At 34.7% G+C, this 24260-nt stretch overlaps 1 protein-coding gene across 10 annotated transcripts in view; it reads left to right on the top strand.

Moving 5' to 3' along the window:
- The window catches only part of KIAA1109 (KIAA1109 ortholog), a 175577-nt gene that overhangs the window by 4310 nt on the left and 147007 nt on the right, over positions 1-24260 (top strand). For all 10 annotated transcript variants that reach the window (XM_032462793.1, XM_032462751.1, XM_032462777.1 and 7 more), the window contains 5 exons: positions 4808-4860; positions 7630-7757; positions 13516-13632; positions 14622-14700; positions 15831-15895. In XM_032462793.1, coding sequence (XP_032318684.1) covers positions 7661-7757; positions 13516-13632; positions 14622-14700; positions 15831-15895 — 358 coding nt within the window. In that variant the 5' untranslated portion in view covers positions 4808-4860; positions 7630-7660. The remainder of the gene's footprint in view (positions 1-4807; positions 4861-7629; positions 7758-13515; positions 13633-14621; positions 14701-15830; positions 15896-24260) is intronic.

Below are 24260 nucleotides of genomic sequence, written 5' to 3' on the forward strand. Positions count from 1 at the left end.
CCTGAAGCAGCCTCTTTTTGTTATAGTATGTACATGAAGGTTGAATTTCAATTGTAGCAATGTTCTCAGCTCACAGGAATTGGCTGTTAAACGGATCTGTTGGGCTCTCTGCATAGCACCAGGCTAATAAAAAATATTGTATTTGAACTTAATATGATGGGTGTTGGTAAAAACACATGTCCAGTTTCTTCCTCCCTCTCTCTCCGTATTTTTAGTGGGTGAGTAGTTTGAATATGTGTTGGGTGGGGTTTTTTGATGTATGTGACTTAAGGCAGAAGGTAACAGAAGATTAAGGGCCAGATAAGAAAGTGGAAATACTAGTTTTATTACAAGGAACCTTCTTTAGGATTTTACTCTGCTGATGCCAGCCTTTTAAAAGTTTTATGCCTTCTGGTGTATCAAGATGGAAGGGACATACAGAATTCTTGATTAAAAGAATTAACAGAAACTTGGAGATTGTGTTCACCAGCCATTACAAAAAGTGAAAACAAAACTCCACAACTCATTAATTTATGGGATATAGAAGTGGGAGGATTAAGCTTTTCACTCATGGCAATTTCTGTTGATGTCTTTGTATACCGGCCACATTGAAGAATGCACTGAAGGTAGTAATTACTTCTGGTGGAATATTTAGAGGTGGGTGATATTTAGAAATCATGATTTCCTGTTGGAGAGGTTGAAGTTAGCTCTTCTGGCCCCATTATTAGTAGATATGCTTTGTACAGCTTTTAGAGTTTTGTTTTGTTTTGTTTTTTGTACTTTTTATGAGTGTTTAGGTGAACCAGCATACATTTCTGTCTATGTAAGTGAGGACTGCTAAAGTGCAATATTTTTGTTGGATGTTATGTCTTCTTGGACATTAAAAATTCTTCTGTATGTAACGTGAAGTTACATTTGCTCAGTTTGCTAATTCATACTGTTTAAATCGTTGGTCACCATATCTGAGTTAATACTTCAGCAGTGGTTGCCTGGTGACCAGTATGCTTCGGTATTTGATCTGCTTTTAAGAATCTCAATGGTATTTGTAGAACTATGTTATTCATATTAACTTAGTACATTTTTGATTGTCATTTATGTCAACTAATTTCTTTTGGTTATAAATTTCTGTTATTTAGTTAAATATATCTTTTTCTCTTTTATAAGAAATGAGACACATTTTAGTCATTGTTTGCTGGTATGCTTTTTTTTTTTTAGCTTTCACCTTGTGTTGAACTGATTTTTTAAAAAAGAACATTAACGGTAGCTTAGTTACCACTGAGAGTGTGTTTCTTGTTAAGCACTTTGCTATGAGTTTTATGTTTGCTCTCTTAGGAAGAGAGGACCATTTTACCACTTGGAAACAGGCTCAGTGAGATTCAGCAACTTGCTCAGGTTATCTCACAGCTAAGGAAGGGGTGGAGGGAGCTTTCCATTTCAAATCTGCTTTAAAGCCTACTCTGCCAGGATAGCAGAGGACTTCTGTTATTTCTGATTGAGTGTTATTTTACCACCTAATTCTGTTGGGCTTTAGAGTTAGCTAATTAGGTGAACTTGTGTTTGTTGCATGTAGAATTCTGGGGCTGAAAGGGACCTGGAATGACTAGCTAGAGAAAAGAAATACCTAATATGTTTGACTTAAGAGGGTAATTGTCTATTTTGTTTGTTTAAACGAACAAAATAGGACATTATGTAATTTTACTTTATGTACACAGAGCTGCCGACCCTGGCCAAATTTGTTAAGGAAGCTAAGTTTGCTTTTTTGGCTCACCATTTCCTTTTTAAGGTTTTCCCCATCTTGGGAGATCTTGGGCCTTTTGTGATATTCCTGGATCCTGTTTGTTAATGAGAAAAGTAATTTAATGAATTAATTTTACTAATAACTCATGATAATAATTAATGATGGCTATTATTGAGATACTGTAAAGATATCTTTGCATTTAAAAAGGAAATATTGGTTGGTACTCTATTTGAAGAAATAGATGGTAAGATTTAGGGCCTTGTATCCTGATGAGCAAAATTTTTTAGGTATAGAGGGCCCTTCAAATCACTGTATGCTCAGTCAGTAATACCAACCTTTTTATACATTCCAGTGCTATCTTAAATGTAAACATTTACGCATGTCTTTTATGTGAGATGTTCAATTGCAGGTACTTCTGTTTTGTATGTTTTATTTGTGTGACATCATAGAATTGGAAGGAGCATCACAAAGTCATTTGTTTCAGGCCCTCTGCCTTTAGATTGGTGAGTGCTCGGACTACTTGAGCCATTGTAGAAACAGTTCAGATGAATTAAACACTCTTGAAAATTCACTTTGTATAAAAATGTTGTAATCTGATTTATATTTTACTTTTGCTTTGGGGATGTCATTATGCCATAGGAAAGGTGAGCCATCTGTCTAGGCAGTTCCTTTGGTATTTAATGAGACCGTTGGGTCAATTATCTGGCTTCTTAATTGTTAAAGAAGACTTAAATGACTTTGAAATTGGGACCCCTACACAAGTATCTTAAAATAATTTCTTATGTATGTGCAGAAACCAAACTGACAAGTTTTCAAGTAGGTACATATTTTGTACCAGTAAGTATAAATCAGTCAAGTTTGGCCCATGGATAAACAATGCAGAAATGTGTACAAAGTACATACTTCACAGAATTTCTGGTATACAGAATGCTGCTATGTGCTAATAGGTATTCAAGCTTGATGATGAAGAGAATATGAATGTTGATGAAGTTCAAAAGAGAGCTATAAAGCTGATTTATTTTCTAACTTTTAAAACCCATGTAGTTTCCTTTATGGAAAAGGAACTGTGATTAAATTCAGAGAACTTTAATGTAATTGTCTGAAGATCTGTGAATGCCTTTTGTACAAATAATTATGACTTTATTGTTGTAAGAGGGATTTGAGTATGATTAATTTTTCTCCTTCATTTTTGTTATATTTGGAATTAGGTTATCAAAGTGTTGAATATCCTCTTAAACTCAAGCAAATGAAAACTAAATTTTCTTGAGTGTGGAAGAGATCACTTAGGAATCTCTTTGGCCTTGAATACAGTGGAAATACTTCCTTATCTTTGGCAATAACTCATAATTATGTACTTTTTATAATGATGCATTTTTTTCATTCATTTATGAAACAAGTATTTATTGAGAGACTACTGCATATCAGGAACTTCTCAGATATTGCACATTTAAGTGAGTAGGGCAAAGACATTGGTAAAGAGTAGTTAGCTGTCCAGTGGGAGAGACAGACGTCTAAATTGATAGTTACAATGCAGTGTGATAACTGCTATAATTACCACTGTGGGCATCTGGAGCTCACTACCACTGGGGAACTCTGGGAGACCAAATAAAATATGCCTCAGGGTTATCCCAAGCCAAGAGCAGGGAAGCTGCAGGTGTTTACCCACCAACTTCCTAGCCATCGTTGACATTAACTCTGGCATTTCTGGCTCACTGTGAGGACAAACTGAGCATGTTCATGCAGTCAGAAAGCCTCCCACAGTAGGGTGTTACAGGTGTTCAGAATGAATAATCTTCCTGTGTAGAGGTGAATGTCAGCAGTATATGGGCAAGACGCCAGTGGCATTGGTTACCAGTATCAGGCATTTAAACAGAATATTACCTACTACATGCCCAGCGTTGTTTTAAATGCTTTGCATATCTGAATGCATCCATTCTCACTATATAACAGTGAGGTAGGTACTATTAGTGACCTCATTTTACAGATGAAGACGTAGAACGCAGAGAGCTTAGATAACTTGCCCGTGTTCAAGTTACCTAACCTCTGTAATGTCAGAACTGGTATTTGAGCCCAAGTGGTCTGGTGGAGTCCATGCTGTCAGTCCGTATAATGGTCTGCTTTTGGAACAATCCAGTATGAAGCAGGACCTTTTGATTGTACTGTTTTCTCTTGATAACTACTTCCTCTTTCTCCCTCCCTACGGTGCCTTTCCTTTTAGTGTTCTTTACTTCCTTCCTTGTTTGTAGCTTACCCCTCCCGCTTTTCTAGAGCAGTACAGCTAGTCTTCCTTCCATTCTTACACACTCAAGGCTATCAAATCGAATAATTCTTGCTAAGATGTTAAGTGATCTTTCTGATGTTTTGATGGAGGCTTTGAGTTTGATATTGCTTGGTATTTCCACTTTAATTTTTAAAAAGACAAGGATTTAAGAACTATAGAAAGACATGATGGTGGAATGACAGATGATCAAGTTGATACTTTTGGGTTGGGAGTCACCTGTTCCTTGGCCATAGTTACAAGGAGAGGCTAAAGATGCAAGAAAAGCCCCTTTCTCGCCTGTTGTGTCCTGTCTTCCAGCCACCACCTTCCCTTTTTCTTTTTAAATTATGAAAGTATTACATGTCAGTTTTAAAACATTTAAATAATACTTAGTTATTGAGAGTATAAGTGAAAGTCCTTCTTTATTCTTCTTCCCCCAAATCTCCCATTGCTTCTTAGAGGTAACCACTAACATCTTTGCTAATGTTTTTGCCAATTAATAAAACTATGTACATATATACACACCATATATATGTACATGTATACGTACTGTATGTATATATATACATATGTGGTATATATGTGATACACAGAATGGATAGTCTTTTTTTTAAACATAAGTAGAATACTATACGTCTTGTTCAACTTGCTTTTCCCCTGCTAACATTACATATATTCTGGACATTTCTCTGTATTATCCCCTATTGAGCTATTTTATTCTTTTAAAAAGGCTTCATATCATTTCACATGGTAAGAGTATTTCATACGGTAAAAGTTTTATTTATTTAACAGTTTTCCTATTAATTGAAATTTTTTTTCTATTTTCTCAGTTTGACATATAATGCTGCAGTGATTGTCCTTGAAAAAACATCTTGGTGTCTGAGTAAGTATTTCTGAGAAATAGAGCCTTAGAACTGAAATGCCCAAGTCAAAGCATCTACATTTTCATAGGTTCTGATAATTGTTCTTCTCAAAGGCGGTTTACTCCCATCAACTGTGTCTGAGTGCTCCCACCAGCGTTTGCCCATACTTCTGCCAATATAGTTGTTTGTAATCTTTCTAATTTTCGCTTATATGACTACTGGGTAATAAATTGTGATTGTCCCCAATTGCAAGTGGTATTCTCTTTCTCTGTGAATTGCCTGTTTGTATATTTTCTCATTAAAAAAAAATCAGATTATTTGTATTTTTTGTATTGATTTGTAGAATGACCTATTCCTGTAGGACCAAATCAAGATGTGGAGTTCTATCTTTAATAGTCTGTTGATGCAAGTGTATTTTCGTTCCTTTATGCTAGTGGGAGAGAAAATAGGTTGAATGTAGTATTTGAAAAGACTTTACAGGTAATTCATTTTGAAAAGTAGTCTTTTTTGGAAAGCCTATTTCTAGAAATGGTGGCATTAAATTAGGAACTTCGATAAATCTCTAGTTGGTGCTGTGTTTGATTAAACTATATAACATTTTCATACTTTTCTTGAAATATCACTAAAGTAATAATTGCCACACTTTGTTTTCTAATGTGGACAGCAGTTTTGAAATGAGCACCATGGATTTCAGGAAGAATGAAGAGAGTAGAGATGAATCATGAAAATATTGAGAGGACACATCTGAAAACATGTAGATCAGTGTTACTTTCTTATCTAATAGATAAAAGTACCATTTAAAATGATATGATAGTTGAAAACAGTGGCTTTGTTCAAGGATGTCACTGGTACTGTGAATACAAAGATGAATTAAACAGTCTCTATTGGTCATTATCAGGAGAGAGGCAAGATAGATTTAATTCAGGTTATGCGTCTTTGGCAGGGATGCCATGGAAATGACGCTGTTTTCTTCTATTAAGAAGTGTACAATTTTGATTTATCCCTGTATTGATGGTGTTTACTTTGATCACCTAATTAATTGCCAGCTTTCTCAGAGTTCCTCTTTTCTCCTTTGTCATTAATAATTATTTTGGCAGTTATTTGAGACAATTTGAGTATCCTGTTACTCATCAAAATTTAATTGATTGTATTTGTATGGACTCATAGATTTGTTTTTATTAAGTGGGTTGTAATTTACTACTCTTATTTATTCTGATGATTAAATTATCTCAGTTTTGCCAGTGGGACCCTCTTCAGGATGGTTTCTGTTTCCTTTTGACATGTTCCAATCATTCTTTGAACATTTCTTTCCTTTCTGGAAAACAAGGTTCGCCTTGACTTACCCTGCCTTAGCTGTGGAACCAGCCATTTCTTCAAGGAGCCCTCTTAATAGAAAATGGTTTTTAGAAGCCAAATTATCTCCTCATTTTTACTGGTGTTGCTGCTCTCAGGGCTTGTTAATAAACATATGCATATGTAAATTTACAACTATATTTATTTCTATATCCATTTGTATTGAAAGCCACACCTCCAGTTCTTATCCAACACCACAGGGTTAATTCTAATTTTCTCCCTTTATGTGTCCTCTAACAGTGAGAAACTTGACTCCCATTTTTCCTGTTATGTTTACTTACTTGGTTAATCCCTTTGTTCACACACTGCATGGGCTGTCTCCCAGGTGTTTGCCCTCCTTATCCTGCTCCTGCATCAACTCATCACTCCTGAGCCCTCCTGCATGGAAGCCCTACTTGTCCTTTTGGGGTCTGATGCCTTCCTCCTGGGTTCTGACCCCCTGCACCAGGCAATCTCCCTGTGCACTCTCACCTGGGCCTTGACACCTTGAGCTGGACTGTTTCTCCTACCCCTGTCCCTCCGTCTGGATGCCCTCTTCCTCCCACTCAGGCCCCAGCACCCTGCGCCTGACCTCTTCCCTGCAAGTATGATCTCCTCAAACTACTATGGTATTGATACCCTGAAATACTGCCACCGTTCCACTAGCCTCTTCACCACACAGGTGGATATTTAATTTACCCCTACTGGACTCTGACATCCCACTCTAGGCCAGAGGTTCCTGTCCCTCTCTCCCCATGTGCAGATGCCTGCTTTGCCCTGCTTCACCTTATGGCTTTTAGACTGAACTGTTCAGGAAGGGAAGAGGAAAGGGAACAACCAGTTTATTTTTTATTCCATCTTTCACTTCATGAAGATTATGCAGTAGGTTCTTACATGCATACATTTTTCATGTCTGGTCACACTTTGACAGTATATTGTAATTTATCCTGAGCATCTGGTAACAGGAGATCTGCTTACTGTCCATACTATCCAGAGTGAATCCAAATTAGGAAGATTGTTTCCCCATGGAATAATGAGAATACATAGCTCATGGGGGTTAAGAAGGCTTATTATAACTTAAATATGAATATATTACTAATGGCAGCCCTTGGGACAAGTCTAGAAGAGTTTGTCTAATGTAGATGATCAATACTTCCTCCTTACTATTGTAATAAATATCTTTGATTAGGTTTAAGAACAGTCGTGTCCCTCTTATTTTAAGCCAGAGTATAGTAACTGAACCTGAGTCTATTCAGACCTAGAATGGTGAAATCAGGTTATTGAAATATGATATATTGTTTTATATTTTATGTAGAAATGTGGACATGTTTGTTATATTTTTGTCTTATCACTGAAGAAACAAGAATGTGATTTAATAAACTTTCACATTTGTTAAATTCACCTTTTTTCTCCCTTATATAGATTAAATTCTAAATTTAACCTTTCAACTCTTTCAGGCCTTTAGATGCTTCTGGAAAAACTTCAGTAATGGATCAAAGGAAGAATGAGAGTATTGTTCCTAGTATCACTCAATTAGAAGATTTTCTTACAGAACACAATTCCAATGTTGTTTGGCTCCTTGTTGGTAAGTAGAATATAGTTTTTTGTACTTTACTGTTTTTTATGTGTGGATTAATAATTGCCAAGTTTTAATCAGTGGTTGATTGAAGCCAGAATGCTTACATTACCCTTAGTTTATTTTTTGGAAAGAAGGTTTTATTCTATATTTCTGTGAATATTTGCTCTGAAAACTGCTCTGGAAGGCTCTTTTCCTTAGATTGTCTCCTCGTCTGATTTAGGGAAGGTGGGATGAGAAGAAAGACACTGCACGTGTCAACTTATCTTTCCTGCTTCAGGTCTACTCCTCCATTCCCCATCCCAACACATACACACAAACACTTTTAGTTGTTTTATTATAAAAGTGATAAATCCTCATGGTAAATATGGTTTTGCCTAATTAATCTTCTCTTCCCTCACTCCTTACACACTTAGCAATGGGCTTTTCCAATATAATTTTTTTGTCTTATATTCTAGGTCTTTTCTAGGTATATACTAATAATAAAAAAGAGTGTATCATTAAATTGCAGACAGAGGGAAGGAATATGAGTGAATAAGTGAATATGAACAAATGAGAAGGAGAAATACAAATATAATACCAAGGAAAGGAGAGCTTACTAAAGGCTGTTACTGCCCAGGAAGTTTTTGTGGAAGAAATGTATTTTGAACATTATATTGATTTGAATTCCAGCATAGGAATTAGAAAGGTATAGAGAGGAAAGTAGGAAGGGTAAGATGGGGGAAGAGAGGAAAGGGAAAGTGATGATACGTACTGAGCGTCTTCTGTGTGCCCCGTACTGCGGGCATTCTGAGTATGTTGTCTCGCTTAACGCTCACAGCAGACTTAGGAAGGTAGGTGTCATTTTCTTAATAGCATGTTGGGGAATTGAGGCCCATGGGGATTAAACAACCTGTACAGCTGTGTTTTTCTGAGTGCAGGCTTATGCTTTTTTCATGACACTACAGGATGTGTAGAAAGGATACGGATTCACTTTAGAGGTGAAGTATATGTAAGAGGAATTATAACGATTCGTGATTTATAGGTAGGATCAGGTTACCATTTAAACTTCAAATTACATTTTTTCTGATTGATGAAAGTGAACTATTGAAAATTATCATTAATGAAAACTCAACATTAAATGCAATGCAAAACACTTGTATGAAGTATAACTTCATAAAAGCAGCATTGAAAATTGCCTTTTAGTTTAATTACAGGCAGAATTCTTTATTTCCTATGTGTCTCCTGTCACCTAGAATTTCTCTGACTTTTTCACATTGTATACAGCTCCTTTCTTTAAGGCAAAAACACAGTAATGACCAGAAAAACACTGAGGGATTGTTTAATCCTTCTGTTTTACTAATGGCCTTAAGAGTTTTAAGGGGGTGGGAGGACGTGATACAATAAAAAGGCCACAATTCTCAGGTACTGCTTGGAAACTTACTCTCTCAGCAAATACTTTTTGCCTTTCTGAAGGGCCCATAATAACCTGCTATTCACAGAGTGATTGACAGTAAAAATTAATACAAAATGAGTTTAAACGTAAAACATAATGTCGTATCATCAAAACAACTGTTCAAAAGAATTGTTGTAGAAATATTTTTTATGGGCAAATCATAGCACTTGCTACATCAAAGCTATTATCAATCTCAGCTACCTTGAGGAATGTTGTATTTTGACTCTCAGGGACTGCTGCGTTTTATCTGTTAAATAGTTTTTAAATTAAAAAATTTTTTTTCTTTTTTTAATTTAAATAGTAGTTTACAATGTGTCAATTTCTGATGTACAACATAATATTTCAGTCATCCATATACATACATATATTCCTTTCCATATTCTTTTTCATTATAGGTTACTACAAGATATTGAATATAGTTCCCTGTGCTATGCAGTATAAACTTCTTGTTTATCTCTTTTATGTATAGTAGTTAGTATCTGCAAATCTCGAACTCCCAATTTATCCCTTCCCACTCCCTTTCCCCTCTGGTAACCATGAGTTTGTTTTCTATCTGTAAATCTGTTTCTGTTTCGTAAATAAGTTTATTTGTGTCTTTTTTTTTTTTTTAAGTTATGGAGTTAATGTGATGTTGCTGAAAGGTTACACATGTTTAATTAAATTACTTTGTTCTAATCTAGAAAACAGTTATACTTTTTAAATGAATAAGTAGAAAATTTATCAAAAAATGCTTTCTTGTGTTTTGCCTTTGTATATTCATGAACTAGGTTTTTTGGGGAATATTATAAATTTTATACATGACTATAAACTTTCCATGAAAAACAGTCAAATTTAGAATATCGTTTACTGTAGTATATTTAGTGGCATTCTTTAAAAGTAGGTAATTGTCTTATCAGTTACAGCAAAATAGTATAGGTGGTCTATTTAATACAGAGATATGCCTTTAAGTACAATAAAGTTCTTTTTTCAATAGTTTTTTCAAAGCAGAGACTGTTGATTTAAAAAAAACAGTTACACTATTTATAAAGTAGATAAACAAAAAGGACCTACTGTATAGCACAGGGAACTATATTCAATATCTTGTAATAACCTATAATGAAAAAGAATCTGAAAAAGGAAAAATAAACAGTGACTTTTCTCTGATGTGAAAAAATCAGTTTTCTTTCTTTCTAAGTGACTGTAGCCTTTAGGAAATAGCTTGGGATTAAGCTTTTCACCTAATAAAGGTAGATTTTTTTCAGAATATTCAGAAATATGGGTAATTTGATAGGTATTGCATTAAATCTGTAGATTGCCTTGGGCAGTATGACCATTTTAACAATATTGATTCTTCCAATCAAGGAGCATTGTATATCTTTTCATTTTTTAAAGTCCTCTTTAATTTCCTTAATCAGTGTTTTATAGTTTTCCGTGTATGTCTTTCACCTCCTTGGTTAGATTTACTCCTAGGTATTTTATTACTTTGGGTGATATTTTAAAAGGGATTGTTTCTTTGCTTCCTTTTCCTGTTAATTCATCATTAGTGTAAAAAAATGCAACTGATTTTTGTACGTTAATCTTGTAACCTGCTACCTTGCTGAATTTTATTAGTTCTAGTAGTTTTTGTGTGGACCTTTTAGGGTTTTCTATATATAGTATCATGTCTTCTGCATATAGTGACACTTTTACCTCTTCTTTTCCAATTTAAATCCCTTTTATTTTTCTCTCTTGCTTGACTGCTGTGGCTAGGACTTCCGAGACTATGTTGAATAGGAGTGGTGATAGTAGGCAGCCTTGTCTTGTTCCACATTTTAGTGGGAAGTTTTTGATTTTTTCACCGTTGAGTACTATGCTGGCTGTAGATTTGTCATATATGGCTTTTATTATATTGAGATATGTTCTCTCTATACCCACTTTGGTGAGAGTTTTTATCATAAATGGGTGTTGAATTTTATCAAATGCTTTTTCTGCATCTGTTGAGATGATCATGTGGTTTTTGTCCTTTCTCTTGTTGATGTGGTGTATCACATGGATTCATTTGTGTATGTTGAACCATCCTTATGTCCCTAGGATGAATCCAACTTGATTGTGGTGTATAATCTTTTTAATTTGCTGTTGGATTCTGTTTACTAATATTTTGTTAAGGATTTTTGCATCTGTGTTCATCAGTGATATTGGTCTGTAATTCTCTTTTTTGGTAGTGTCTTTGTCTGGTTTTGGTATCAGGGTGATGGTAGTTTCATAGAATGAGTTTGGGAGTATTCCCTCCTATTCAGTCTTCTGAAAGAGTTTGAGAAGGACTGGTATGAGTTCTTCTTTCACAGAACTAGAACAAATCATAATAAAATTTATATGGAATTACAAAAGACCCCAAATTGCCAAAGCATTACCGAAGAAAAAGAAAGAGGCTGAAGGAATAACCTTCCCAGACTTCAGACAATACTACAGAGCTACAGTAATCAAAACAGCATGGTACTGGTACAAAAACAGACATATGGATCAATGGAACAAAATAGAGAGCCCAGAAATGAACCCACAGACTTTTGATCAATTAATCTTTGACAAAGGAGGCAAGAACAGACCATGGAATAAAGATGGTTTCTTCAGCAAATGGTGCTGGGAAAACTGGACAGCAGCATGTAAATCAGTGAAGCTAAAACACTCCCTTACACCATACACAAAAAAAAAACTCTAAATGGATCAAAGACTTAAACATAGGAAAATAAACGTCCTAAAAGAAAACATAGGCAAAACATTATCTGACATACATCTCAGCAATGTTCTCCTAGGGCAGTCTACCCAAGCAATAGAAATAAAAGCAAGAATAAACAAATGGGGCCTAATTAAACTTACAAGTTTTTGCACAGCAAAGGGAACCATAAGTAAAACAAAATGACAACCTGTGAAATGGGAGCAAATGTTTGCAAAAAATGAAACTGACAAATGCTTGATCTCCAGAATATATAAAAGCAGCTCATATGACTTAATAAGAAAGAAAACTAACAACCCAATCCAAAAATGGGCAGAAGACCTAAACAAGCAATTCTCCAAGGAGGACATATGAATGATCAATAGGCACATGAAAAAATGTTCAGTATCACTAATTATCAGAGAAATGCAAATCACCTCACACCAATCAGAATGGCCATCATTCAGAAGTCCACAAATGACAAATGCTGGGGAGGCTGTGGAGAAAAGGGAACCCTCATACACTGCTGGTGGGAATGCAGGTTGGTGCAGCCATTATTGAAAACAGTATGGAGATTCCTCAAAAGACTAGGAATGGATTTACCATATGACCCAGTAATCCCGCTCCTGGGCATATATGCAGAAGGAACCCTACTTCAAAAAGACACCTGCCGCCCAATGTTCATAGCAGCACTATTTACAATAGCCAAGACACGGAAACAGCCTAAATGTCCATTGACAGATGACTGGATAAAGAAAATGTGGTATGTTTATAGAATAGAATACTATTCAGCCACAAAAAAAGCAACATAATGCCATTTGTAGCAACATGGATGTCCCTGGAGAATGTCATTCTAAGTGAAGTAAGCCAGAAAGAGAAAGGAAAATACCATGTGAGATTGTGCATATGTGGAGTCTAAAAAAAAAAAAAAAAAGAAAGAAAGAAAGAAAGAAAAGAAAAAGGCAAATGAACATAAATACAAAACAGAAACAGACTCATAGACATAGGATACAAACTTGTGGTTGCCAGAGGGGAGCAGGGTGGGAAGCGACAGACTGGGAGTTTGAAATTTATAGATACTGACAGGTATATGTAGAATAGATAAATAAGTTTGTGCTGTATAGCGCAGGGAAATATATACAAGATCTTGTGGTACCTCACAATGAAAAAGAATGTGACAATGAATATATGTATGTGCATGTATGACTGAAAAATTGTGGTTTACACTGGAAATTGACAGAACATTGTAAACTGACTACAACTCAATAAAATAAAATTAAAAAAAGAAGAAATAAGAGCATTCTCTTCCCAGAACATTTTTGTGTATGTTTAATAACTAAAGCACTACAAAGTAATGAAAAAGGAAGTAGAAAAAAAGGTAAGCAGGTGTACTTGAAACATTCTTTTAATTGATCTGATTGAAATCTATGCTCTTCTGGCTAATGACTAAAGAGAATGAAGAATGTTGGATAAAGTAGAATCAACCTCTGGTTTTGAAAGTTCAGGTATTAAATTGTAAGAGAACACATTGCCATATGGAAGTAAATGCTGTCATTTCTGAATGTGATAAATGATCTTTACTAACAAGTTTTTGTTAAGATATTAAGGTGATAGAAAGGAAGCATATAGTGAGATCCACTTTTTGCTTTTTTTTCTCCCAACAGCTACCATTTTGTCCTGTGGATGGATTATTTATCTCACATACTATAATTCTCGGAATGTTGGTCTTATTTTAACACTGGTTCTTAACAGGTTATACAAGCATGGCTATATCCATATTGGTAAGTTTTGAGTACCTTTTTTTTTTCTCTGTAATCTTGAGATGTATATTGTAAATTTATATTTTATAAACAGATAGTAGGGGTAGAAATTTACCTTTGTTTTATGAAGGTTAAACTAACGAATTTTTTTTCTCATATAGCACTCTAGACATGAACTACTACTTGGTCCTTTTCCTCATTCTTATTTCTTAAAGTGTTTCTAAAATTACTTTTTGACTTTTTTGCTTCTAAAAGATACTCATTAAAATCATTCGAAATAATCTAGACACATATAAAATATAGAAATAGAAATTCCTCATCATTCCACTATCCAAAGAAAATTTCTAATGCTTGATGAAGTTTTGCTTTGTTGTTGGTTTTTTTTTTAAGTAACTGATATCTAAAATATCTGTAACTGTAAGTGGAATCATCTTGTGTGTTTCATTTTCCTGCTTTATTAGTTTAGTGTCTGAGTACTTACAAGTGGGTTGTTTGCAGATAGATGGCAGGGTGTTTTAGGAAGCTTTTTGCTTTGGAAAGCCCTAAGCGGCTGGAGAAAAGGAGTGAGAAGTCACCTAATAGAACCTTTCTAACCTTCCTTAGAGTTGAGTACTTCTGAGGAGACATAAATAAAAACTTCTCTCAAACATAAGTAGTCTTAGATTAATTTGAGGCAATTGAAAAATGATGAATTAGTTGCTGCTTTGGGTTTATTTAATGGATTATGTCTAATTAAGTGAATTACCCATATGAAGGAGCTATTTAAACTGATGTCCTCATGTAGTTACTTAGCAGCTTAGTCCATAGTGGTAATATGTATGGCACTTTGTTATATTTGAGGAAAAAACGGTAGAAGATTAGTAAGGCTGTAAGGATATCAGGAAGGGAGTAGGGAGAGAACGTTTAATCACTGAGTAAATTGAATGCTCAGATTATCTTAAGCTTTAAGGCCTCTGCTATCTTTCAAAACAATTACATTAATTGCTGTTGGTTTTTTTTTCCCTCAACAGGCTCCTTTTCTTTCTCTGTTCTGTCTGGAAAAGTCATGGTTCGTGAAATATATTACATTACAGAAGACATGTCTATTAGGTAAAATAAATAAATAAATAAGTAAAATTAAAAAGAATCCATCCTAAGTAAACTTGAAATATGTATTGCCTTTTCATATTAAAAATGTTACTTTTTCAAATAAAATTATAAATTAAAAATCATTTTTTTCAGTGAGTAATACCTGGTGAGTTGATTTTTTTAAAAAAATGTTTCCATCAGTGGATTAATTTAGCTAAGTGAGGTTCAGACTGGCAAATTTATTGACTAGTAGCTTATAGAATTGAATAACCTCATTTTATCCCTAGTTAAAAATTGAGCTGTAAGATTACTTTACCATTTTTATTGTAGAATTCATTTTAGTCATTTGTTATATAAAACAAGGACAGGGATGTTGATAGCTCTCATCCAGTAACTTCTTATTATAGGTGATAAGTTTTTAGAATTATTTAGCCTTTATTAGCAATTCTAATTTTACTTTAATAAGGAAATGCAGATATGAATATAATAAATAATTATAATTTATATGTTTCATGTATTTTCTCTTCGGTAAGCCTTGAAAGAAAAGCTTACTGTATTTTTTTGATTTTCTTAAAATTTGTTACTTAGGTAGAACTTGAAAGTGTTGAATTAGTTGAGATGTGTTACGGGTTGGCAGCACTCACACCTCACTTAAAACAGTAGAGGCAACTCTTTGTGAGTCTAAAATTATTTCCAAATTAAAGGTAAAAAGTAAAAATTAAGAGGCTGTCATTCTATCCTTTTGATATGAGGTGATACATCATTACAGAAAAGAAGGAAAATGTTCAAGTTTTCCCTTACTGTGCTAACATTTCACTTTAAATATTTAGCTTTTAGTTTATATAAATTTAACACTATTTTTAAAATATCATTTAAAGAAGAAAACATTTTCCTGATAGCACTTCATTTTCCTGTTTAATGTAATCTGGTATAGCAGTTTACCTAAATAGATGAATCTGATTTAGAGCTATGCAAATTTTCTTTTCCTTTCTTACCTGGATGATTATGAAACATCTAGGTATGCCAGTGTCCTGCTGAAAACTTTCTGCATCTCCTTATTATAAATTGCTTACCTTTTATAATAACTATTTAAAAAGTGGGTTAAGTAAATTGTTACTTATGTTTTCATTTTTGTAATTTATCTTGATTAGAATTCAAGATGGATTTATAATTTTTCGGTGGTGGAAAATGTATAACCCAAAGCAGAAGCAACATGGTGAGTTCTCATTTTTTTAAGAATCTGAAATCTTCAATTATATAATCAGAATTTTCATTTGTAGATATAGAAATATTTCACGTTTTGTTAATAGATAAAAATATTTTTAAAAGTTTTGGAGTTTACAGGACTCTGATTTTAACCCCCCGTGGCTGAAAATCCTTCAGCAGCTTTCCTCTGGCATGGTCACATTTAGTTACTTTAACCTATTATTTACTTAGGGTTATTCTCACTGTGACCCTTATCCACTTTTCTAGACTTACCTCCTACTATGTCTATGGACCTAACCCCATACTGTGGTTAAAGTGGCCTTCCTAGCACTCTTTAATCATCCTACTAAGACACTTCTCTACTTTTCAGCTTCTGCGCCTTTATTTGTACTTCTACCTGAGACTGCTACTAATTCTCATTTATTTACTATGGTAAGGGTGAGAAAAAAAGAGGAAATACAGACTCTAGACTCCCTTCTGGTTCTGTTCTGTATCAACACAATTTAATCTCAGAATATTTTCCTCAAATCTTCGTTTCGCAGCTGTAGGTGCTCCTGTCTGTGCCCCAACCCCCTTGCTCTCCATTAACCATACCAGTGTCTTCAAGGAGAATAGATCTTGTCTTTACTTTCAGAGTTGTGATTCCTCAAATTTTTGATCTCAGGAACCTTTTACATTTTTCTAAATTATTGACATTCCCAAAGAGCTTTTATTTATGCAAGTTATATCTATTTATATTTATTACATTCAAAATTAAGCCTGATAATTATAGAAATGTTTTTATTTCGTTAAAAAACTATAGTAAATTCATTACATATTAAAATAAATAACAAACTGTGAAAAATAACTTTTTGGAAGCAAAAAATTAGTGAGAACAGTGATGTTATTTTATATTTTGTAAATATTTTAAATGTCATCCCTTACGGAAAATAATTGAGTTCTCACCTCTGCTTTTATATTCAGTCTGTTGTACTATATATACTTGATGTAGCCTTTAAAAGATTCCATTGTCCACTCATGGGAGAATGAGAAAAAGTCAGATGTCTCAGTATAATAATACTATCAGAATAATTTTGACCTTGTGGTTCCCCAGAATGGGTCTCAGGATCCCCTGGAGGTCTGTTTGATAATTACTATTCTAGGAGATTTTAAGTGGGGCCTGGAGTATGGGGTCAAAATAGGATGAAACCCCTCCACCTTTTCTTAGCTATGAGGGCCTTCTGTGTTTCTGGCATTGAGATTCTGAAATGGTGGTTGGTTCTGTATAACTTTGGAACTTTCCAATTAAATGTTGGGCCTGTGTGTGTGTGTGTGTGTATGCAAGCTCACCTAGGAATGTTTCAAAACTTACCACAACTTTGAGCTGTCCTAAATTATTTTAGATTTCACTGTTGTTTCACTACTCTTTAGTCTTTTTTTTAAACTATCATTCCCTTGCTCCCACATATCTTTTGTCCCTCTTATATAATACATAATATTATCTACCTTGAAAAGGTTGGCATTAATGGGTTAGAATTTGGCATCTGTATAGTTAATGAAATCAATTACTAGAAAGAATAATGGCCAAATTTCAGTCTTGAAAAGTTTTTCTAAAAATTAGAATTATTTTTAGATAATTTTGAATAGAGACTGAGTGACTTCATATAATAAAAGTATTTTGTGGGACTTTGAAATAGGCCTTTTGCAGTCTCTCATCAGTAACTGAGAATAGCTGTGTGTTATTACCAGTCTTCAGTCTGTGATTTTTAGAGTATCAGTTGTTAAACCAACCATTTTACCTCTTTCCTTACCAGTTACCGTAAGCATTCTCACAGGAAAAAAAAAAATGTTCTTTAGATAGTCAGTATATTAGTGCACTGGGAAGCTTTTAAGTTTTGGCTTATTATGAAAGCTGAATAAATTCAAAATTTTGAGTCACTTTCCTACACTATTAATCATGTTAAATATTATGGAGAGAATATTTTTTATTTTTTTATTTGGCTGTAAATCTGAAAGGTGGCATTTAAGTAAAGCTGTCTTACACTTTAGAAATGGCTAAAGCTCACTCCTTAGAGCCAAGTTCTTTTGAGTTCAGTCCCAGCTTTTAACACATTCACTTAACTTTGGGCAGGCCCAATATTTCTGCCTCTGATTTAGTTTAAAAATTCCATCTAGTTTGTCCCTTAGAGATAGATTACTTTAGGAGAATATTTTTCCTCAGCATGTCATGCTTTGTTAATCTTGCAATCTATTTGTTAGATGATTTACTGTTTTAACTTAATCTTTTATTTTTATTTTTTTACATGTTAACATAAATATTATTGTTAACAAGGTTACAGTGGAGCTGAAACAAAGTTCTCTTCATTTGTATAGCTTGTTCGAGATTATTTTGAAAAACCTATTTGTATATTTATATTAGAAATTTGGTTCTAAAATTTTTTAGAGTTTTAAAATGGCATGTGAACTGATAAAACTTTAGGGAGGTGGGTTGAGGCGGCCCATTTGACCTGAAACCACCCCATCCCATGCTCTTTACCCCAGGATTCCAAGGAACACTGTTAGGAAATGACCGATTTTTCTCAAAATCCATTATCAATTTAGAAACAACTAATATTCTCAAAACTCCTCATTTTGCAGATGGAAAATCAGAAACGCCTATGATTATAACTGGTAAATTCAGGACAAAAACCCAGGTCTGCTAACTTAATATATACTATATACTATGTACTATATACTATACACTATATAATACAAGGAGTCTAGTGCCCCTTCTATTATAAAACAGACTTGTGGAATGTGGCCTAAGTAGGTTCTTGGAAATTCTTATCTATAAACATTTATGACAGCTCATGGGAGGAACAAAGACATTTGTAGTATCCAGAAGCAACTGCAATTTTTAAACTAGACCTAATGGGATTGCCCACTTCAGAATTTTCTTAAGACATGGGGAATATGATCCTAAATTGTTTAAAAATTTTTTTGACGAAAATAATTACTTCATTTTATCGTGAATTGTCACATCTCCTTAAAGTGGATTGCTGTTCCCCAAAATATATGGATGCAGTCAAGAGTAACTGACCTAAGTTCTTTAGGAAAGAGGTAACTTTTGGTAATAATTTTTAGCTAATCTAACATATTTATTTTGTATTCATTTTACTGATCATTGTGTTAAGCTGGAGGAGGGGATAGAGAAACATAAAGAGGAATGGGTGTTATCTGAATCCATCTGAGAGAACCACATACAATTATAATTAAAGGAGAAAGGGAGCAGTGTGTGTGTGTGTGTTGAGGAAAAATTCTGAGAACCATCCTCAAAATTACCAACTTTGGTATGGACTACTTGGTGTGGTCCCAGCAGGTTTGTGGTTTGATGATGTTTAAAGTTCTGCCCATTTGTCAGGAGGCAGAATAGTAGATGCAGGGCTGCTGGGAAAGTTCCATCCTTTAAGCAGCATGCATGATGATGATGGTGAGTAGGATTATGTCAGGCAGAGATGGAGTGGAGAGGAGGGTAGCTCAGATGGAATAACTGGTTTGACCGATGGCATTGAGGTTGGAAAACAGGGGTATGTTTAGGAATTAACAACTCCATTTGGTGGTAAACAGAACGTAAAGGAATACTAGGGGATAATTTGGAAGTTGTGTTCTGGAGGATATTGAACACTGGCAGCCACTGCCATGAAAAGTTTTGGCGCACAAGAGTGACATGAACTTAGCTCATTTCAAAGGATACAGCAAAATGTAATCTCACTCCTTCAGATTCATAACCCCAGATTAGCATAAATAGCTCGAATATTGGCCCTTTCTTGGCTGGCTCTTCCCTGTTATTTCCTTCTGTCTTGAATTCTTTCTGTCACTCTTACTGTTAACATAAACCTGTCTCTGTGCTCTCTCTGTAACTGTTCACGATGTAGAACAGAAATATTATAATAATTTTTGGATATTTTGTGTTATTCTTAATAGTCATGAATATTTAAATTATTTTGTCTAGATTATTCTTTCTCATTTTTGTATGCCAGACCTTTGACAGTTAACCAAGCAGGAAGTAGAGATGTTTGACGTGTTTCCCAGTGGAGAATTTAGAAAACTGGGGCATGTGCCTGAATAGATACATGGTCCCTAGCCTTCCAGGGAATAGGTTAAGGGGCTGTCTGTGGGTAAGGCCAAGATTTTCATTAGGAAGTTTTAGAACTGCTCTAATAGGAGAAAAGAGGGGTATTGCTTGCTGAAACTATTGTACTATAGAGCTTGGTTGGGATAATTTAAGCCAGGAGCAGATTTAAAGTTGTCATTTGTCCAGTTTAACCCATAAAAAAAAGAGAACAGAACACATCTAATTCATTTACCATAGAATTTGTTGTAAAATATTCCCTAGGTTATGAGTTAATGATCTGTTACAGATGCTTGTTGGCCAATTAATGAGGATATCAGTCAAAATTTTTTATTTTGTTTTTAGGATAGTTGAATTTGAGAGATTCTTTTGGAAAATAAATAGCAGGACTAGTTGCCTCTTAACATATGGTTGTATATCATAGTGTTCAAATGCATACTAGTCTGACTGACTAGGCACGCATCCTTCTTATCCAGAGGAATTCTTACATTGTTAAGAAGTGAAAGGATGATGGTAATGTATGTTCTGTTATTTTGTTGCTTAGAAGTTTCAGCCTAAGATAATCTAGTACTTTCAAATCCCGTTTGTTAAATACATAAAGGAAATAAAAATCCCTAAACAGGTTTTAAAAGTTCAGTAGACTGTTTTGTCTTTGTACTAAGTATTGATTCTAAAAATTGCAAGGCCTTGGCAGCACTTTTGCACTTTAGATTTTTTACTGCAAATAGCATGTGTTCCAATTAGATAATTAAATAAGTGCCTTTCTCCTAATTTCCCTTAGGAAAACAATTAGCTATTTGCTCAGGAGACTTAAGCTGTTCTACAACATTCATTTATTTTTTCACCCATAAATTAATTGCTCATTATATCAAGAGCCTTTTATGTCTGTACTTATATCTTTTGGGTATGTTATTGACAGATGAATTTGGGAAGCCCATTATATGAATGTGAGATGACAAGGAGTATGAGAAAAAGATTTCTGCCTTCAAGGGTAGAACAATATTAATGTAGAGAGGAGATTTAAAAGAGTCAATTGATTATACCTTTCTTAAATTATATATAAATTAAAGTTTTCACTTTGACTCCCAGTGTCAACAGAATGAATGAAACCTAAAAACTGCTTTTAAAATTTTCAGGAGAGATAATTGTCAGTGAGAAATCTAGTGTTACCAGAATTTAACAATTAAATACTGCATTTAAGGTATGAATATTGACCAGTTTTTTAAAATAAAATACAAAGAAATAACTGGACCCTTTTGATACATTTCTATTTTCAGGGATTAATAACATTTTTGCTTTTAAAATAGTCATTACATTTATTAATATAATTAATAAGTAGTTTTATTTTGCGATTAAGAACCAGTGTTTAGAGACCTGAATTCTAGTCTACTTCTTAGTTATATAATCTTGGACTCTGACTGCTAGGGTTGTTGTGAGGATTAAATGAGATTATATGAGTAGAGCGCCTAGAACGAACAGAGCAACCATTCAGTAGAGATGAGCTGCTTTTATTATGATGAACATTATATCACATTATGAAGTGAAAGATTATTTAAAAAGAAGAGAGTTCAGTGTAAATCAAAGGTGAATACATAATTTTTATGACTAGAAAGAACTTGACCTGGAAAGACAAGGGAATTTGTATTTATGGTGTACAAGCATCCTACAGGTAGATAGAGGTGTTTTCATTTTATAGATGAGAAAAGTGAGGCTCAGAGCCGTTAAGGTATTTGCTTTAGGTCACAATATTAGTGAATGATATTACAGGAATCCAGTCTGGTATCCTTTCTACTGTTCATTTACTGCCTTTCTATGGTTCCTGGAGAGTCTAGTGTAGAAGTCCCAATTTTTTTTTTTTAAAGAAGCTGTGTGTGTGTGTGTGTGTGTGTGTGTGTGTGTGTTCGCGCATGTGTTTATAGATGGGAGACAAATGCCTGTGGAACCTATCTGTCTTTTGGGAAAGTGCTCGTCTGTCTGCTAAGGGAGGTGTTCATTTATGAGGACGCACCCTTCTGATCTGGGAAGGTGTCCCTGTCTATGTGTGGGGTACCTCTGCATGTGGGCTCTGTCTGTACATACTTATGTCTGTGAGGGGAATCCTGTGAGTGTGCTAGTACCTACGCACGTGTATCTGCATATATGTGGCTCTGTGAGAGGATGTGTATGGGTGTGCTTTGTGAATGGTTCTGTGCTTGGGTGCATGAGTATAGCTGTGTGTGCTTGCCTTTCTCTGCAAGGGCGTGCCCCCTCTGTAAATATGTGCCCACCTCTCTGTGTGTGCTTCTCCCTGTGTTTCTGTCTCTATGGGTGTGCTCTTGGGCCACCTGTCTCTCTGCATCTGTGTGTATGAGGGATGGAGGTTGAGGGATGGGGAGGGTATTACTGTACAGACTACTCCTGAGGATGACAGAAAGCTGGGGTTACTAACAGAAAAGGTCCTGGCAAAGACTCTGAAGAGAGTACAGGCTATGTAAGCTTGGAGATCAACCAGGCTTAGAGATCTGATTTACTGCTTAATCATGTAGCTTGCTAGCTGGAACATTAGTAATGCAAGTAAAACAAATAGGAACAACAGAACAAATTTAAAAAGTGGGATGTGAACTCAGCTAAATCTTTCTCTTTTAAAATAGAAAACCAAAAGCTGCTTTTAAATGCTTATAGATTCTCTATTCAGTATTTTTCTAAAGTGATTTTTGGAAGGAAAAAAGTGGTCTAGGCGTTTTATTCAGTCTTACTTAAAATTAAAAAAACCCATTTATTATTTCTGTTTAATGATTTAACATATTTATTGAGTATCTTCTATGTACCAGGCACTGTTGCAGGAACTGGGGATAGGATAATGAACACAACAGGAAAAATTCTTCTCAAATGGAGTTTATGTTCTAATGGAGGGAGGTGATAATCAATAATAAATAAAGCAGAAAAAAAATTTGGGAAAATGGGTAGGGATTGTTGAGGGGGTCTTGCAGTGTTTTAGTATTAAGTATTTAGTGTTTATCATTTTTTTTCAAAATACTTTCAGAGATGAATACCTTTATCCTTGTACCTTGTTGCTTTTAGGAAGTTAATGTGGCCATATTATTATCATATCAGTCATATTGAAAGAAGAGAATCAGTTATGCATGTCTAGCAAGTTGGAGATCAAATTGAGAGTAGTCCTGTTTCCATTTTTATACAGACATCATTTGTGTATTTATCACTGCTGATCCAATTAGGGGCTAGTTTAGACTCTTATTTTTTCCCCATTCCTGCTTCTGTAGCTCATTTACCAGCCTTTATAGCCTCTATAATGCATTCCTAATGATAAAGGAATTTGTATTCAGGGATCTTGGTAAACTGTGCTGAAAGTAAATTTGAAAACAAATGACTTGAATGAGTTTGAGGTAAATTTTGATTGAGTTGTTTATGACCTTGAAGAATTATATAATAAATTCCTACTTGTATAACTCAAAGTGGGAAAAGAAAAATAATCTACTTTGCATTTATTATGCTTCCACATGCTGGGTTTTCAAAAAGTCTAAGATCTATTTGTTTGTGGATATTTTTATTTTACTTAGGGGTATGATTTGTAATAAGATGCTCTGTTATTCTTTCACACAGATGAGCCCTTCTGTGTATTAAGAATTGTTCTAGGCACCAGGGATACAACAGTGAATAAGACAAGTTTCTTGTTTTACAGAGCTTGCTTCATTCACACTGGGAAGGATTCAGATAATTAGCAAGTAAATATATATAGCATCGAGGAATGAGTGAGGAAAATATGGCATTGAGGAAAATAAAAGCAGGGTCAGTGGACTAGGGAGTGCTGGTTTGCAGGCAGGGTGCTGTGTTACATAGGGAAGTCAAGAAAAGCTTCATTGATAGGGGACAGTTCAACAGAAACATGAAACAAGTAAGGAAATGAGTTATTGTGAATACCTGGGGGAAGAACATTTCCTGGTTGTTCTTTTCCTGTTTCATTACCAAAATGGAGGCCAGTTTACTTGGAGTGAGGACCAAAGGGAGAGAAGAGTGAGGATCTTGTAGGATTTTATAGGTCACTGAAAGGACCTTGGTTTCAATCTGGGTGAGAGGAAGCCATCAGGCAACTAGGGAAAAGGAGAGTGACCTGATTTTAGTCAGGGGTTTGAAAGATCTGGCCAACATGTAAAGCACAGGCAAAAGAGGAGTAAGGGAGGCTGTTGTGTTCAAACATGTGCAAGTCATTGTGGACTTGGGCCCGAGTGGTGAGAACTGGCTGGATTCTGGATATATGTTGAAAGAAAAGCTGACAGGATTTGCTCAT

The sequence above is a fragment of the Camelus ferus genome, chromosome 2 (assembly GCF_009834535.1).
Source record: "Camelus ferus isolate YT-003-E chromosome 2, BCGSAC_Cfer_1.0, whole genome shotgun sequence".
NCBI lineage: Eukaryota > Metazoa > Chordata > Mammalia > Artiodactyla > Camelidae > Camelus > Camelus ferus.